This window comes from Notolabrus celidotus, chromosome 4, assembly GCF_009762535.1.
Source record: "Notolabrus celidotus isolate fNotCel1 chromosome 4, fNotCel1.pri, whole genome shotgun sequence".
NCBI classification, from domain to species: Eukaryota; Metazoa; Chordata; class Actinopteri; order Labriformes; family Labridae; genus Notolabrus; species Notolabrus celidotus.
The window spans coordinates 14,607,299-14,626,578 of record NC_048275.1 but is presented as its reverse complement, the minus strand read 5'-3'; the positions used below and the strand labels follow the sequence as shown (position 1 = coordinate 14,626,578).

At 41.8% G+C, this 19,280-nt stretch overlaps 1 protein-coding gene across 1 annotated transcript; it reads right to left on the bottom strand.

The window, feature by feature from the left end:
- Window positions 1-2,721: 2,721 nt before the first annotated feature.
- Window positions 2,722-16,378, bottom strand: ptena (phosphatase and tensin homolog A). The gene is made up of 10 exons (XM_034682410.1): window positions 15,532-16,378; window positions 11,114-11,198; window positions 10,949-10,993; window positions 10,802-10,845; window positions 10,377-10,615; window positions 9,571-9,712; window positions 7,977-8,045; window positions 7,239-7,405; window positions 3,951-4,232; window positions 2,722-3,861 (listed from the first exon to the last, which is right to left on the bottom strand). Exons 1-10 carry the CDS (start codon window positions 15,608-15,610, stop codon window positions 3,676-3,678), a joined length of 1,338 nt encoding a protein of 445 aa, XP_034538301.1. The 5' UTR covers window positions 15,611-16,378; the 3' UTR covers window positions 2,722-3,675.
- Between the last annotated feature and the right edge of the window lie 2,902 nt (window positions 16,379-19,280).

The window sequence follows — 19,280 nt, the reverse complement described above, 5'->3', positions numbered from 1 at the left end:
GGTACAAAAGACGAGTGTAGTCTGGATAGCTAATTTCTCGATCGGCACACACTGTACGGGGGAGAGTTTTTTTCTAACGCGGCAATTTTGAAGATATTGAGATTACGCCACAATCGCTTGACAGCAGCAATATGGCTGCCGCCGCCGATTGGCCTCAAAACAGTGCTTCAGAAACAGATGGGTGACGTCACGGATAAGACGTCCATATTATATACAGTCTATGCTTCAAACGCAGTGTGAAGTATGCTGTACATACTGCATACTACATTTCTAGGTAGTATATAGCAGGCGGTTTCGAAAACAGCCATTGTGACAATCTAGTGAGATCTAGATATAGCCAACCATTAAGTCGCTAGCTAGTCTATCACAGTAGCTACAGCTTGTCGCCATTTTATTTTAGACCCTTTGCATTTTGTTCACCAGTGGAGACCCTTCTCTTTTTCAGATAAACTCTTACTGAGGACAAAAAAAGAAAGTTTTGTCATTGCAGAGAGATTTTTCTTTGCAAAAGCACATTTCACTTGTCGCAACTGAATTATTTTTTATGGCTCTTTCATGATAGAACATTGTTACCGAGGCACGACAATAAAACAATAACTTTGAGTAGCTTTTGGAACTTTTGGGAGAAGAGATAAAGCTATATTATGTTAGAATAGGTCAGTTCTTGGTCCAAATCTACCTACACACACAAATCTTATATACAATACAATATAAAGGTTGGACAACATCAAAATTAATATGGTATTTTTGGGGACACATGCAATAACTTCAGCTTAAAAATAATTCCCTATAACAAGTCTCAGCTTGGTAGTCATAGTATGGACATCATAAAGAGCCACCAAAGGCAGCGATGAAGGAGAGGAGAGGAGAGAGATACTGAGGAAGACTAAGTTTCAAACAGACTTTGACTCTTTTGAAAGTGAGAGGATAGCACTCAATCTTCAAGGCCTCAAATCCCCCAAAAATAAAGTAATTCTGCGTCATCAAATAAAAGGGTCAATCGGCCAAAGTGAATGAAAGAGATGGGAAGAAGGAGATTTTTTTGAAGCACCCTTTCCACCGGAAGGAGCAACATTTGCCATAAAAGTGAGATTCAAACATGAATATTTACATTCCCTACTTGTAAAAAAGTTTGGCTTGTCATATCCATGCTGGTCTGACATCAGTTAGACAAGCTGACCAATGCGGTGCTAGTGTTTTGTTAAATTTCACAATTCTTGTTCGTCATATGATTAAAAAGTTATTCCTATTTGCAGCACAAAAAACAAACTCTCTTCACGAGGGAGGAAACTTAAGATTCAGTTGTTAATATTTCACCAAACCCTCAGTTTGTTTTGTCTCATCTCCGGGGGTATTGTTTCAGAAAATCAAACATGGCGTTGAAGAGCTGGTGCTCAAGACATACAAATGAAGCCGTGTTTTGACTGGATTAATATTTCAGATGGTGTTGGAGGTGTTTGTGTTTGTGATGAGAAGGGCAATCAAAAGCAAAGATGTGGACTCTTGGAGCTCCACTGAAGCCGTCCCTCTTCAGTCTTGCTTGCCTGTGGAGAGCTGAGGCATCTCTCTCTGGTCTCTCTCTCTCTGCTGCACAGCACAGCACATTCATTATTAATCTAGCAGAGTCTCTCCCTCCTTTTCAGCTCAGCCAATTACAGCCGGGCCCCTGCGACTGCTGCCTGTCTCATTTGACGCTGCACTGCTTGGCTTTGATGTCTCTATCAACACACAAGAGCCGAGGACTGAGTCTTAATAGAGCAGAAGGGGATTATGTGACTGCCTGCCTCTGGGGGTGGAACATTTTTTTAAATATATAAAATATATGTTTAATTCATATTTTATTTTATTATCAGGAGACTTTGGCTCAGGCTTTAGTCAGGGTCTTGCCACTCTCTGCTCTCCTATCACAGTGACATGGTCCTTAATCCTGTTACTCCTTCATTTGGGGAGTCGCACAAGCCTTCTATAGTGGAGCAGGCTCCTCCACCCGAGGCCTTGTGCTCCTCCCTCCTGGGCTGGTAGTCTTTCCTTCCTCTGCTTATTTCATGTGGAGAGTGCCTTCATTAACTAGCAACAGCAGTAGCAGTAACAGCATGTAACACTGATGGTTTGGTGAGAGGTCAGGCTGCTTTTGAATCAAAGCTCGGGTTACTTTGCCTTAAAATCGATTTAGGCAATGAAAATAAAAAAACGTCTACATCTGTGAAGAAAGCATGGAAGTGAAAGCACCAAAATCAAACTGAGCATGACAGTCAACAGATGTATATTCTTTTCACAGCCAATAGATTACATCGTCTGCTTAAAGTAGGCTTTTCGCCCTGGGTTGAACTTTTAATAGTTATAATCCCTCCATCACTTCCCTAACTGAGGTCCCACCCAGTATTTGCAGCACTGACCTTTAAAGCAGGAAGTGACTGTTAACACAGCCCCAGCAGCTGCAGCGACAGCAACCTGCTTTACAACATTTTTAACATCAAGCACAGCAGTTTGCAGACTTTTCCTCCTCCACTTGCCACACATGCTCCACCTTTAAAACTTTGAAGTTATGACCTCAGAGATGGTGTCAAGTTGAAGACCTCATTTGACACCTCATCTTGATGGCAACTGCATCATTTTTCACTCCATTATTTCCAACAGTGGAGGGAGGATATTACATAAACCTGTGATGTAATTTTCTGACTCAAAGCACCGGGGAACCCCACGCAGAACACTCAGAGCTGGTTTTCTTTAAGAAAAGACAACATTGCATACATTTATTAGGGATGGACGCCAATTCCAATACATGCAAATCACCATTGTCCTTTATATGTAGTGTTGACATTATTGCAAACACTTGTCTCCCTGCTGTTTTGTGTATTATATTTTTATTATCTTAGGATAAAAAAACATTAACAATTACATGGGATGCCTTGTTCTGCATAACTTAACGTATACACAGTGGGAACAGGAATGGCAATGCTTTAGACATCATCACAGCCTCTTCATAACCCCCCGCCCACCCCCAACCCACTGCCCGCATGCAGTTTGCACTGCACAAAGACCAAAAGTCACGTGAGACAGCCTGCAAAGAGCACAAGAAGCATTCACAGTAAAGGAGGAGAGGAAGGAGGATGGGATGGAAGGGGAGGCGGGAGGTGGGAGGGTAAAGGATGAGAGGAGAAAGAGGGAGGAGGAGGAGGAGGAGGAGAAGAGAGGGAGTGAAACAAAGTGACTGCAGCACTGGCCTTGGTTTAGACAGGAGAAGGAGCAGCATAGTCCTAGTATTTCATTCAAACTTCTCCCACACTTCAACTCCCGTCTCCTGATTGTGGTACTCATTGTCTTTGACACAAAAAACTTTTATATATGCATGTATATATGTATATATGTATATACATATACGTATGTATATATATAAATACATTTTTATAGCTACAGCACCTTTTCCCATGGGGCAACAGTGTCAATACCTCGCACATGGTACATGGCCGTGCCAAAGAAAAAAAGAAAAATAAAAAAACAATATATTGGTCAGGATATTTATCTTTTTTTCCCTAAAATTGGCATTTGACAAGATGATATTCTATTGCCGTCTGGGGGAGGGAAGGGACAAAGGTTCTTCTTTTGAGTTTATATTCAAGTTTTCTCCTTTTTTTCTGGTGTATAATTTCTTCTTTTCCTGTTTTTAAAAAGAGTTCACACTTTTGTGATTTGCGTGTGCTGCTCTTCATCAAAAGGTTCATTTTCCGGATCAGAGTCAGTGGTGTCAGAGTATCGATAATGGTCTGGCTCATTGTCGCTAACGTCCGGGGTGACGGATGTTGAAGTGCTTGCCTCAGAGTTCGAAGGCTCCTCCACGGTTTTCGTAAAATACAACTTCACCTGGAAACAAAAAAGAAGACGACACAGACTTCAGTGTGTGCACGAGGAGAGTAGCTACGATTGATGTGACTGACAATGTACAACGTTACCTTGAAGTTTGGCGAGAAGTAGCGGTTAGCCTTGTCCTTGTTCGCCTTGTCTAGATCGTTCTTTGTGAGCGTCAGGATGAGGTAGTCCCTGTCCCGGTCGCTTTCCCTGCCGCTTTCCCTGCAGCTGTCCCTGCACTCGGTGCTCAGCGGCTGGCCCTGGCCTGGTGCCGGTACCCCCTGCTGGCTGTCTGCATTGTTCACCGCCCCGTTCTCCATCTTGTCCCCGCTCTCCTCTGGTCCAGGGATGAAGAAGGTGTTCACCCAGAAGTGAAACATTTTGTCCTGGAGGGCGCAGGCGATGAGAGAGGAGATGTAGAGAGTTTAGTGTGTGTTATCTAAAGGTATTTCTCTTTATCCAACAGGTTATCCAGGAAGTACTGAAACATAAATTACAAGTCTCTCCAAACTGTCTATTCTGGACTCAACCATGGGTCTCAAAGACTGGGACCTGTCCCCTTAAAAAAAGAGTGGATTATTCTGAATTTTACAACTGACACTACAGAGACACAGGAGGAGAAAGCACCCACTTCCCGATGAAGACCGAGCTACAACTATGACTCAACGGGCTGCTAATGAGGGGGTGACATTCTCTGTTGGACAAGCTTTATCAACACATGTTTACATGAGGCTCTTAACAGCTCGGCTATTTTAGACTGAAACTTAGAAGTCAATGTAGTTACTTGGTTACATTTTACTAATGGACTGATGTAATTCACGATGGAAAGTCTCCCTCTGATTGTTTACATCTTTTTCTCATCCTATGCATCTCTATGTACAAGATATGGGTAATGATAAAGCTCTAATATGTGAATTATGCTTTTTTAATTATATATTTTCTAAAAACTAATAAAAATGGTTGCAAAAATATCAGAAAATATGAATAAAAAGTATTATTTAACCCACACAAAACCAATAAAGCCTGTCTTGTTTCTTATCATTTTTCCCACCACTCCACCATTCTCTTTGTTTCTACTGAATGTGCGTTAATTGGCTCACACGTCAAGTTTCACTCTTAAAAGTAGCTCAGTGTTTTTCTTTACTTGAGTGATTCAGTTTTTGAGAAAACATCACACAAACAGGAGAAGCAAACCGCTTGTTTGGGACTATTTCCAGCTGTAGATGTTGTATTTGTGAGTGTTTAGAGTCCTAGCATGGCCGATGTACAGTGTATGCATGTGACAGTGCAGCTAATTGATGTGCTTTTAATAGTTTGACTAAAAATAAATAAATTCTAGTGCAAAAAAATGAGTCTTATGCTTGGCTAATGCTGTGGAGATTAATAAGAAGCCTCTTTCTCAGGCTTCATGCATTACATTAATATACAAGAAAGTTAAAGCCACTCTAAGGGATTTTTAGCTGATCATGAAACAGACTGAAATTAATATGTATGCCTCTTTATGACCTCAAAAAGCAATCGAGACCATCAAGAATAACAGTGACTATTGCTATTTATTGCTGATCTTCCAGATGTGTAAGAAGCTTGATTCTGATTGCTCAAACTCCCTTGACGACGGTGATTAACTTCACTAACACGAGCAACACCAGGGGCAAACTGATCACACATCATGTCAAATCAATCCGCAGAAAAGAGTTCTGGCACATTTAGCTTCTGCTTGTTGACACCATAGACCGTAAGGTGAGGTAAAACCGTTAGCTTCCGTTAGCATCATATTGGTAAACACTGTGGCTAAAACGTTAGCTTCGGTTCGCATGCTAAATCGGCAGGCTACAATCTTTACATATTGGATCCTGTCCAGCAATATTAGCAACGGCAGGTTTGCGTCTGGGTCTCGCCTCACCGTGTCTGGGCTTGTTTTTCCATAACAACCTTTTAACCTTACATTATCCCTTACATAGTCATTTTTCATGTCTGAAACCACTGGTGGGAGGTAGGTGTCAGACCAAGTGATAGCTGCATGCTTGTTGATACAGCCTTGCATCACATTCTCAATGAGTAATACATCTGACTGTTCAAAGAAAGCAGGATGAGATTTTCTATTGAGGGACACTAATTTTAAGTGTACAGCACTTTGTCCACAGGGGGCGCCACAAACGACACAAACCAGGTACCTCAGAGGAGCTTTAAGCATTATCTGTTTACAGTGTACACCGTTTCTAATTTTCATACTGCAAGATATTTGCATGCAATGAAATCCTGCATATCGCTCGAGCAGCAACCTCCGGTCTGAAACTATGAAGCCAATGTGGAAGTGTTATAAACTGCAATTCATCGAGAAGCCTCTTGAGGCTGGCTACAGAAACACCGGAAACCCCATAGACACCAATACAAAACAGACGATCTTTGCAGCAGAAATAAACAAGTTTTTACTCCTTGGCTTTTAACCCAGCTTGAGAGTTTTGTGGTCTCTGTCTGTCTGTTGTTTTATTGGATGTTTAGTGTGTGATAGTAGTGTTTTATCATGATTCTTTTACTTTAATCTATTTTATTTTCTGACAGCATTTTATGTTCTGTGTTTTTTAACTTATTTTACCTCACTGTGCAGCACTTTGCTTAACTTCATTGTTTTTTAAAATGTGCTATATAAATAAAGTGGATTGGATTGGATGTTTACAGCCTGGTTCAAAAAACGGCTTGGCTCTACGTGGCTAATTTCTCTATCGGCACACACTGTACTAGGGGTGAATTTTTTCTAACGTGACAGTTCAGAAGATATTAAGATTACGAGTTTTTGCTGATATTAGGACACGACTGACTTGACTCCCGGACGGGAACACGTAGCTGTTGGCTAGGAGGCTCAGACTCCGCCTCTTTACGTCACACTCTGCCTGGTTGACTTCTGCATTTCCAATATGGCTGCCGCCGACTGGCTTCAAAACAGCGCTCAGGATCAGATGGGTGGCATCACGGATACTACGTCCATTATTTATACAGTCTATGGTACAGCTCTACTATTACACTTATTGTATATATTTAGTACTATATTATTCTGTGTAATATTTGTATTCTCTATTATTTTTGCCCATGCTGTTTACTTATCTGTTTTTGTTGTTTTTGCACCAAAGCAAATTCCTTGTATGTGTGAAGCTAGTCAGCAAAACCTGTTTCTGATTCAGACTAATGTAACGTCAACAGTAAAGAAACACAATGCTGCTATCATTATCCCTTCAAAACAAAACAACTGTGGGTATCCAAGTAAGAAGAAGCATGATTGTTGTTCTTAGACCAAACAGACGTCATGAAAACATCTGAAACGCGCTCTAACTTAACCACCAGCAGAATCTTCTAATTGACAAAAGAGCCCATGAACCCTCAAAACATCCACTCACCTTCTTCATCATCTTATTCTGTTTATGGAAGAACTCCACTTTGATGTCTCCACAGACCGGCAGCGGCTGGGGGAAATCGAAAAACATGTGCTTGTCTTCGCGCCGCGTGTGAGCGGGGTTCGACGTGTGAATCTTGACTTTCAGCTGGTACACCACAAACTGAGGATCTGCAAAAAAGTGTCAACGTTGCACAGGAGAGGAGGGGGGAGGAGGGAGGAGGAGGAGGAGGAGGGGGCAGAGATTATGAGATTCGTGAGGGGACAAGACAGAGAACACAAAATAAAGAAGAGTGAGTTACCAAAACGAGCAAGAGAGCAAGGAAGGATACAAGTGTTATTTTATGAGTTTGGAAGGAAAAAAAAAAAAGCACAGCCCACCATCACCTCCAAAATAATAAGAGCAAAAATATCATATCAAAGTAAAGGAGGAGACAGGGAAAGTAGCAGTCCACAAAATCTAACACCCAAAGAGACCCAGAACCAGAGACACAGGACCCTATTCTGACAGTCACAGTTTGGACTCGGATAAAGGCAACATGTTGCATCAAATAGAGTTTTAACCCTTCTTTTTGTCTGTCAGGGTGGATTTAGAGATGACATCATATGCCTGTAAGCTAGTCCTGTCCTGCTAGACGACATGTCTACCCTCAGACTGATCCTGCCTGGTGGATCTCTGGGGCCATATAAAAGCAAATCAGAGAAATCATAACAACAATAATGGATTAAAAGGCTCATTTACCCCAGTGCCAATTCCCTTTCTTGAAGCCCTGAGGGGTCGGCTCGCTCCTGTTTTTAACGGTACTGTCCCCTTAGAGAGAGAAGAAGGAGATGATCAAAAAACAGGGCAACCACCCGGCTGGGCATGTCAGGGACTCGACGGCACGGCAGGCACACAAACACAAGAGCTCTACACAGATATGTACAGATATTTGCATCTACGTGGATGTAACTTAAAAACAACAGATAATACTTTAACTTGAATGTGTGGATCTTAAACATGTGACACAAGACCTGAATGTATGTGGTGTGTGTGTGTGTGTGTGTTTGTGTGTGTGATACACAAAGGGGAAGGAGAAAAAGGGGAAACTTGGAGATCACACACAGAATCACAAACATCAAGAGGCATGTGTGACGTTGAGCAAAGTAACCGACTTATCACCACTTATCAATGCTCGAACCTGAGGCTGCAACACCATGATATGTGTGACTGTGTGTGTGTGAGTGTGAGTGTGTGTAAAGATGTCAAAATCCAGAATAGGGCCTTCTTTTTTTTTTTCTTTAAAAAAAAAAGGAGCATTAAGAGGAAACAGGAAGATCAATACAGTTACAGTGTTAGGGTGAAAAAGCCACAGAAATGAAGGAAGAGGCGCTTTTTCTGACATTCGGCGTTAAAAATGGACGCATTCAGGTACGAGAAAAGCAGCAAAGAGTGAGTCAGACCTTTTTGAGCAGAAAAACAGGACTAGGTTTTCCTTTTTATAGCTTAAAAGGAGAGCTAGCACACTGCTGGCACTAGCTTTTAGACATGGGGTGACTTTTTTGGGGGGGGGAAAAGGTACATTTTGGCATCACCGATCTTTCACAGAGGGTCTAACTACTAACGCTTTGAATTTAAAGTTTGAGGGCAAGGACAGCTCGTTTTCAAGTGTGGTTGCAGCCCACTTTTAAATAAATCAAACTAACTGCCTTGTGCCTGCATCACTCAGGGCTCTGCATTTGACAACAAAGTCTTAGCAGGTAGATATTTAAAGTTCAGTGACTGAAACTAACTACACATGAGAGTTAGAAGACAATCACTGAGCACAGCGTTCAAATTCCTTTCTAGTCTGGTTTCAGTGCTTTTTTTCACTACTGTGCATTAAACAGCAGCAGGTGAACAACTGAACTGAACTGCACACATAGTCTGACTACTATAACAAAAACTCAAAGTTTTAACTTCACTGACTTCTTGCAGGACTACGCAAAAAATCTGAGTGGGCTGCATTTCTGTTTCCATGTCACAAACGGAGGAAATCTGATTCCACAACTCGTCTTAGAAGCGTCCGCAGAATGAGTTGGCCACGTAGTGAACAGCAGCAACGAGACTCAATCAATACGAAGCTGCCCTTATTACTCAAAAGGTCCCCCCCCCAAAAAAAACACTGCGGCAACACATTCAGGCCACACTCGAAACCCCCGCCACAAGACTCGACAGCAGATGACCCTCTGTGTGTTCTGTGGTGCTAAAGCGGAGCGTGGGTGAGCCCTACAGTGCACACAACACGGCTGCCGTTTTGAACAGCGGTGTGCATTGCCTACGCCCTAGTTTGGAGATGAACATGAGCGTGACTCACTGCAGGTGCCCCCGCTGAACATGGGAAGAGTCTCGAACACCATTTTGTGGAAGAGTAACGCCACCGGCTTGTACTCCAGCTGGTTCTTCAGTAGGTAGCTGTAGTAGTAGACGTAGCGGCGCTGGCTTGGGATCGTTACTCCCTGCAAACGAGAGAATAAGTTAATAGTTTGTTATGATTGTGTTTGCATACATCCTTAAATAAACATGCTGGAGTAGAATGTCGCTGAAAAATTAAGAAACATGCTCAATAGGTTCTCAAGATTTAAACAACTTGCAACTTGAGTTCAAAGTGTATCAACCAAACCACAATTGACGACCAAATGTCAAATATTTCCTGGAAAAGCTCTCTCTAGGATGATTATTTTCTGCCTTTCTCTGTTATTATCGTTGTACAAAGAAAATCTGTAGCTTCTAAACAAGCTCCTGCTGAATTTCTTTTTTTTTTTAAGTTATATTTTTTGGCCTTTTTGCCTTTATTTTTATAGGACAGCTGAAGAGAGACAGGAAATGTGGGGAGTAGAGGGTGGGGGAAGACATGCAGGAAATGGTCGACCGGCCGGGAATTGAACCGACGACCCTTGCGATGGGGACTGTAGCCTCTGTACGTGGGACGCTTAGACCACTAGGCCACCAGCGCCCCTCCTGCTGAATTTCATCAATAATCTCCACAGTTGTTGGACACTGAATCAGATAATCAAAAGGCATAACTTGCACTAAATGATAATTCAAACATTTAGCTGCAGTCTTAATTGCAACTGTTTCCCGGGCATGATGGAGCCATTGGGTCCCCGATTAACATCTCACCTTCTTGTCCCTTGTCCTGACTTCCCCGTAAAAGTCTAGCGCTTCTTGGGCCTCCAGGAATTTGCCCCGATGGAGGAGATAGGCGCAGATCATTACTCCGGTGCGGCCCTTACCGGCCTTACAGTGGATGGCCGCCACGTGATTGTCGTCCTCGCTGAGCCACTGGTCCAGGTCTTCACAAAACGGCTTAATTAGCTCCAGCTGAGGAGGGTTGTGGTCTTCGAAGGGGTACTGTGCAACTGATGCGTGACGGGATACGACCCACGCACAGTTGTAACCGGAGAGGAGAGAAGGGAGAGGAAGGAAGAAAAAAAAGAAGAAATATGGACAGGTCAGAGGAGAGGGAGGAGTGGATTTTAATCGATCCTTTGTGTCATGACTTTTTATGAGGGAAAGCGTCTAAAGAGCACGTGAAAGCCGCCTACCTCTGCAGTTAAATTTGGCAGCATCGTAGTGTCTCTCGGCGCAGCTGAAACGAGAAGAACAAAAATCCAGTTAGCCACCACAGAGAGAGGAAGTTATTAAATAAACAGAAGAGCAGCTCAGGTAGGGACGAAAAGCGGAACACTTACAGGTTGTAGATTTTGTAATGGTTTTTATGCTTTGAATCCAAAAACCTGTTTGCAGAGGAAGACAAAACCACAAAAGGAAGATTGTTTAATGCTTTTGTAATCTAATAGACGTATTCTGTTAAATGTCCCTTTCTTATATATGTTCACAAAGCAGACAGCACTCACCGTACTACATCGTCTATATTGTTTCTGTACACGCCTTCGAGTCTCTCTGCTGGAAAGCCCATCGCAATGATGTTTGGGTAGATATCTGTTCAGGCAGGGGTCAAGGAAATGTGCATTGTGCATGACTGTGCAAGGTGCCAGAGGCCTAGCTGTGCTTTCAGCAGCTATGGAACAAGACTCAAATAAACGGAACACTTGATATAAAAGAATCTTCCATTAGAGCTCAATCACAAGAATGCAGAGACGAGCAGCGGAGCGTGAAAAAAAAATAATAATAATAATCCAGCCAATGTCAATATGAGGGTGTCATTGTGGTCATGGATAGATAGAAGCACGGATCACTGTGCGTGCGTGTGTGTGTGGGTTGTGACAGATGGCCTTGACAGTGAGAAGCAGGCAGAGAGGACGGGAGTTAACAGCGCTCCTGCATGAGCCAGGCCCACATGTGGGTGCACGAGGAGACTCTCCGCTCCATGACCTGTATTTATTTTTAGAGCCCAAAGTTATATCTGGCTGATCGCAAACGTTCGGCTTATCTCTCTTCGAGCTCCGCCGGACCAATTTGAATATCTACTAGACCGGCCGATGAGAAGAAGACACACAGGTAGAGAGGAAAAAAACACAACAAGAAATCCTTTGTGTTGGGGACTGGGAGCTGCACATGGAGCAGGAGTCAGGACGACAGAGAGGTTTTCAGTGGCTGCACCTGCACCGCCTCCTTCCTGCTCCACCTGGCTGCCTTTAAAGTTCCATCATGAAAACCTTGCTCTGTGTCAGCGAGGAGTAGTGATTAAAAACAGTCAATTACATGTCTCCACACAGACAAAGCACACATCAACGTCATGTTGCAGGGAGAAGACTAAACTGAGGTGACATGCGTGTCTTTGAGGCTCAGCTGCGACGCCTACCTGTAACTGAAGTCTGCCCGTCGTCATAAGCTGTGGGATTTCACACTTTAACCACTGACTAAAGGGCAACCTTTTCTTACACTTCCTGTGCCGCGGTGTCAAAAATAGACAGCTGAATAATTCTAATAGGATGTGTCTGTTTCGTTTTGAGCAGGCCTTATTTTCCCGAGAGTCAAAATCACTTTTTTTTTTACTGGTCAGAATAATTTGACACACGCATCTGACAACTCTGGCGAGAACGCCGGCTCTGTGCACGAAGGATGCGACTCTGCTGGTGTGCACACATGCGACTTAAAGAGGATATATAAATCCCACATTTAAGTTCAATTACAACCTGATCAATCAAAGTATTACAGGAGAACAGGCCAAGTTCAGATTTTTGTCTCTTAATATAAAACAATATCGTCTTCAGCACACATGCAGCGGGGCTCACACTCAGGAAGAAGCTGCACACAGATCACTGATCAATCAGTTGTAGGAGACTAAGACTGTTTTAATTGCCACTAAATATAAAAATAGCAACGAATAGCACGATCGTTCGCGTTTGGTGTGAACGCACCATAAGACTTTTTATTTGCCACTGCCTTCCTATCTTAGCTTATATTAACTTGCTTTAAATGCAACTTTTAGTTTTAATATATTGTAATTTTCCTTTTCTTTTCTGTTTTATTATATTTGTCATTTTAATTGTGTTCTTTTATGCTTGTCTGAATGTTACCAATGTTTTTAATCTTTTAATGTAAAGCACATTGAGTCTCCCTCGTGTATGAAATGCGCTATACAAATAAAGTTGCCTTGCCTAGGATAGAAACATGCAAGGATCCAGATCAACAAGATGTGCATAAAGTTGATGCTACTTTAAATATTTATGCACAAGACAAATGGAAACAGTGTCAGTCTTTACTGACCCTGGAATAAAAGAAGAACTGCAGCAGAGGTGAATATAACAAGCCTGAATTCAACAAGCCCTACAGCAAATCTATGGTATTTGCATACTGTCAAGTTACTTCCCTGTAGTAGCCAATCTGTACATATTGTACCATAAACCCCTCCATTAATGCCTCAAAGACCCAATTAGGAGTCATATACAGGTTTTCTTTGCTGCTTGATGGGCTCCTCTAACCCTGGGACCGAATGCCAAAAAAAAATCCCAGTCTGACTATTATAAGTGTTTTTAAAAAGCTCCACAGCTCCAGGAGAGCCTCAGCCCAGGGCATGGGGGGCTTGGTCTCTGCAGCTGGGAGGAAATGCACATACGGGACCCCTGACGGAAGCTCCAAGTAGGAGGGAAAAAAGGAGAGAGAGAGAGAGAGAAAAAAAAAAGAAAATCTGCGTTTCAGGCACGCCTTTTCTTTAAAGCCAGCCCTGCCTCAGCTCTATGCATACGCCAAATCCACAACTGAGAGCAGGAGAGAGAGAGAGAGAGAGAGAGAGAAAGGGAGAGAGAGGGTGGGGGGGAAGGGAGAGTGGGAACCGGCAAGCGCTGAGCAAGGAGGGGGTGGGGGAGGACAGGAAAGGAGGAGAGCAGAGGAAAGGGGGCAAGCAGAGGGAGGGAGATTTAGAGTGGGGAGTAGTAAAGAAAAAGAGCAAAGGAGAGGTGGTGGGTTGAGAGGGTAAGAGAGGGAGAGAGCACTCAGACAGCAAAGCGATACAAGATCATGGCAACTCTATTTTAAGGGCAATTCCCAGAACTGTGATACTGCATTACATAACTGCAGAGAGCCCATATTGTTTTTAGACACCGTGCCAAAAATGATAAAAGGGATGGCTTGAAAGGGCCACATCTGAACAAGAGGAGGACTGCCAGCCCCAAAAGAAAGATGCAAGTTCAGAGCGGTGTGCAACCCCCCCCCCCCCCCCCCCCCCCCCCCCCAACCCCCCCCTCCCTCACACCTGCACAAAGCTACAAGAGCCACCACCACCACCACCACAAGACGTGACACAAGCCTCATCCCTTAGTGAAACCCTGGTGAGAAACTCTGGGATATTTCAGCATCTGCAGACACACGTCACATATACATCCCAGCTGGCAGTCCAGCCTTCAATCAGGTCAATATGCTCTCTATAGAGGAGGCAGAAATCACTTTACATCCTTCTGGAGAAAAACACTGCTACTCACTACTGTTATCAACTTATTGCAACAAACTGATACTAACCAGAGCTAATGATGTCCACAAAGACATCGACCGGTTTCATTTTTCACAAGCTGCAACTTCCAATCATTAGAATCAATGAAGCCTCCCCTATACCTCTCTCAACCAGTCAATACATCATCAGACCTATACAGTGTTGAGCATGAGTAAGAAATGCCTAACACAGTTTACCACAGCCTGTGTTGACATCTTGAAAATGTCTTCATCAGTCCAAAAAGGTCCCAAACACAAACATTTAACCTTTCTCAGATAAATGCAGACGAAAAGCAAAAGATGAATACCAGTAATTCAATTTCAAAAAACTCATTCACAGGCACATTTTAGCATTATATAAAAAGCTAAAATAATAATGGATCATCAAAACTGTTGTGGGTGTATCTTGTAACATCACTCACTAGACTACTTCTGCATGCTCTCAAACAAGGAAACATAAGATCTGGATGTAGAAAGGCTGAAAATGCAGTTACACATCCTGATACAAAGTCATGTCGTTAGTGTCTAGAACCATGAGCCAATCCCTGCAGGGCACACATTATATTTTGCATTGATTCAGCATTAATCAACAGCATCATCTAAAATCAGCAGAGATACCAACTTCAGTAACCACACATACTGCACTGAGGAACCAGGTCAACTATTATCAGTGGTAATAGATGAGGAACAAGTCCTGCAGAAGGGCCAGAAATAGCAATACTTCAACCTGGAAATTATTTTATCTCCATAGATAAAGGGAGCAGGAAATGTTAATTAGATTTTGCACCATTTGTTGAGATCCATCAATGAATGCTCTGCACATAGAGGACACAAGAGGTGAGCTTTACAGCAGGGATGTTTCAGCTCTTGCATTACAACCCAGACACTTACCTCATAATGAAAGCTGCATGTTTCCTATTAAGATTTATCACCACACAAAAATAACTTCAATTGAAAGGTGTCCTAAAATATTAACACCCATCTACCTGCCTTAATAGAAGTGAAAAAGAAAACCTGATGCCTCTGACAATTTAACAAACCCCAAGCTAGGGCCATCACTGGGGGACTGTCTGGTATGCAAGCTCAAAAGCCTGTCGTTATTTTTTAACCACACAGTAATGTCCAGTGGAACGGGCTTTTCCTGTTATAATAAGGTGACATTTATGGTTTGACAGATCCTCAATCTTTCAAACATGCTGGCTGACAGCAGAGCTGCGCTGTCTGACCAACTAGCCAGCTTGCTAAATAGCAGAATGCTAACTACCTCACGTTTACTGCACACTGATATTTCTGCTTTCACTTCAACAAAACGCAATGCAAATATGACACATTTACCAGGCAGTGCTCGGGGTGCTGTGGGAATAAGAATCACAAGGAAGGATACATGTTAAGTCCAGGTCGAAGCCATCCTCCTGATATCTCCTTTTGTTCCGGCTGACCATTTCTTTTATAAACATAGCCATTGTAGCAGGTGACAGGAGTCTGTGTGGGAGAAATGGTTGAAAGCAGGTTTTTCAAGAAGGTGCTGTCTGGTCGTGTGTGTGGCAGAGAGTGGTGGGGCTCTGCTCTCTTGAATTTTCTGCTGGTCCTCGCAGAGACTTGTTAGCCAGCAGAGCTAACAGTGGCTGTCGGTAGGATTAGAAAGGCTTCCTCTGGATCATAAAGAAGGGCCTTGCTCTGCTCCACCGTGCAGGCCCGACTTTCCCAATCCTGCAATTCGTCTTGCGAACGCTCCCGATTAAAATACATGCAGCTATCCTCAGAGAACCCTTTTGGATGCCAGACGCGGTCCAGGTCGATGGCTCAATCGCAGCCGCCGCGATTGACAGCGAGAGGGACCGAGAACTCACCGGTTCAGAAACCCGTATCCAGTCACTCAGACGGAGCTAGCTTGCTAGCTAACCAGCTAGCTAGCTTGCTAGCTAGCAACAATAGCTTATGCTACCTCCTCTTTCGATCCAAAAGCCTCCTAACGATTCAACATTGTCATCGACTGATTGCCAAGAACACATCTGAAAAAAAGTGACAGGCTCCACCTTAACTGTATATAGACTATACAAAGATCATAAATCTGCACAGATTGGTTTGACAGTTCCGTCCCGAGGAATCATCTTCTTTTCTCGCTGCTCCAGCTGAACTCTCAGGCTCCCATCATGGCCTCCACCGAAGGAAAAAAAGAAGGTAGAGCAGGCTGGGATTTTAGAACAAATATCCGCCGCCTTCACTATATAGTTCCACTGTTTCATTTAAACAAGCAAACTCAGGCGTCATTTGTAATTCATAAACATATAAAATAGGGTGTAGATTAACAGCTGCATACGTTGGTGTTTGTTCTAACCCTAAAAAGCGCAATAAACAGGTATTTCGTGCTTCTCGCGGAAGGATAAACTGAGTCCGCATGCGACGCTCCCTTCTGTCAAAGTGGTCACGTGTGGCTGTAATTAGGGAAGTTTCTAACATAATGTCACTTTTCGCGGTTTAAACTGTCATTTAAAGGCACATGAGATATTTTCAGTGACATATCAGTCCATACTACTTATTAAAAAATTGCAATACAAATAAAAAACATTTTTCAGTACCGTCATCGTCGCCTTCATCATCTTCTCACGTTAATGAAAAAAAATTAAACCCATTATTTATTCCATTACTTATTTTATTTTTTTAAACCATGTTTTTATTAAGATTTTCAGAAAGTTTTACAGAGCGAAAAGAATAAAGTCAACAGAAAAAACAAACAAACAAACACAAATACAAAACAAAACAGGGCTTACATTATGCTACATGGCATCACTAGCACAACATTTCTTAAGACAAATCTTTAAAGAGAGGTAAGCGGTGAGCAGTAAAATCAGACACTGTCAGGGAACTCTGTCCAATTGGACAAGATAATCAGAAATAGGCTGCCAGATTTTGAAACTCAACATCTGTAATTTATTGTTTTGTTATTTGTAATTTATGTTCTGTGGCTCCATATCATGTGATCATGGTCTGAGCATCAAATTAAAATGAAATTAAAATGAAATGAAAGATTTGGTAAGATTGCCCATCATGCCATACCGGATTTTCTCCATGTGCAGTACACAGGTGAGGTCAGACAGCCAGGTCTTGAATTGGGGCACAGTGTCAGACTTCCAGAGATTTAATATCACTCTCTTAGCAATTACCATACCATACATGATAGTGCTCTGCACAGAGAGACTTTGATTATATAAAGATGGAGAATACCCAAATAATGCAATCTCAGGGTCCGGTTTGAACACACAGCCATACATTCCAGAAAACCAGTTGAATATCTCACACCAAAAGGTATACAGCCTTGGACATGTCCAAAAAAATGTGGGTCAGGGAGCCCTCAGCAGACTTACAGTGATCACACAGAGAAGAGATTGTGGGAAAAATCCTATGCATTTTAGATTTAGAATAATGGAGCCCGTGTATTACTTTAAATTGTATTAACTGGTGCCGAGTATTAATGGAAGGCTCTCCTCCCACATCATCATCAATCTGTATCCCCAGATCCTCCTCCCAGGCACTTTTCAGGTGGAACGTGACAGAATTTACTTGTTCAGAAAATACCTTCTCAAAGTCTGAAACTAAATTTCTTGAATTGGGTGGGACCAGCAATATCCATTACTTATTTTTGAGGCAGATACAGCAACGTCACGATTTCTGTTTTGCTTTCACTTAGTGCCAAAAACAGAACTTTGTACACTGTATCGTTTGCTCCCCCCAAATAAATACATACGTAAATAAATAAATAGACTTATTAGTTTAGTTCATGTTTTACAATGAATGTAAAAACATTACTCTTACACACAAAAGTATATATCGTTATTAAATATAATACTAAAGCTATTGAAACAGCTAGACGTTTAATAAATTTGACCACTGGATAAAATACATTTTTAACTGCGTTTTATTTTTATTCTTAATAGTTCTATTTATCTATTTATTTATTTATTATCTATTTCCAATTTAGTCAATTTTATTCTACTTTATTTATTTATGTACTTATTTATTATTTTAAGTCTAGCATCCTAAGTTCTTTTAATGGTTTAATATTTTAGTCTTTTATTATCCTGGACATGTATTTTACTTTGGTGATTTTAATTTCCTGTTTTGAGTGTATGAAAAGCGCTTTATAAATAAAGTCTGATTGATTGATTTATTATGACAAGATTTTTTTGGATGAATTTACATTTAGTTGCCAAATTGTACCGGTTCAAACTCCTCAAAAAAATATTTATTCATTTTTTTTTACCACTTTGTATGTTTTGCACTGTACTCAGGACAGTAATCTTTCTTTGATCAATTCACAGTATAAACATTTAAATCATTAACTCCAGTGTAGATTGATAAATGAGTAATGTAGTAGTACCTTGAAGCCCAGATGCATTTCCACCTATTACTGTTGAAAGCCACAGAATGAGGGGGGGCTTCACATTCATGATGCAAAATAACCAAGGCCACGATTCCTTCTCATTTAAATATTTGTAACAGCCTAACACATTATTTTTGGTGAACACCTCAGATGATATTTAACTTTTGTTCTCATATTTGAACTACAAAACCTTTGAGGTGTTAAATAGGATGGTGTTAGAGACATTAAGCCTGAGGAACGGAAGACATTTTCACTAGTAGCCTTCCTGGTCATTTCTCAGTGACATGACATGCTTGGTGCACATTAGTGGGAGATTTTATTTAAGTACTGAGGGTGTCTAGTTCAGCATATTTAAATGGGGTTACCTGGAACATTGCAGATTAAATGAACTGATCCCATGTGAGGCTAATTAGGAATCTGCTTCTTACAGGGGAGATTGGTTCTCCTCACAGAAGAACACTCATCTGAAGCAAAGTAAGCCCTTACAGCTTAATGACTGGCAAAATTAATCAGTCCTTCAAGTTCAATTAACCATCTCTTAAGAGTAATTTGAGAGCATCTCATGATCTCATTAATCTGTTGGAGAAGATCTGGCTTGAAAAGCTAATCTAGATCCAAACAGTGATTTCTAGTGAGGTGTATTTTAAAGAAAATCTCCACCATTGGAAAAAAATAATATTACAGTCTTAAAATAAAACATCTTTAGGACTGTTGGTCATACAAAAAAACACAAACACAGTAGTATCTGAGAG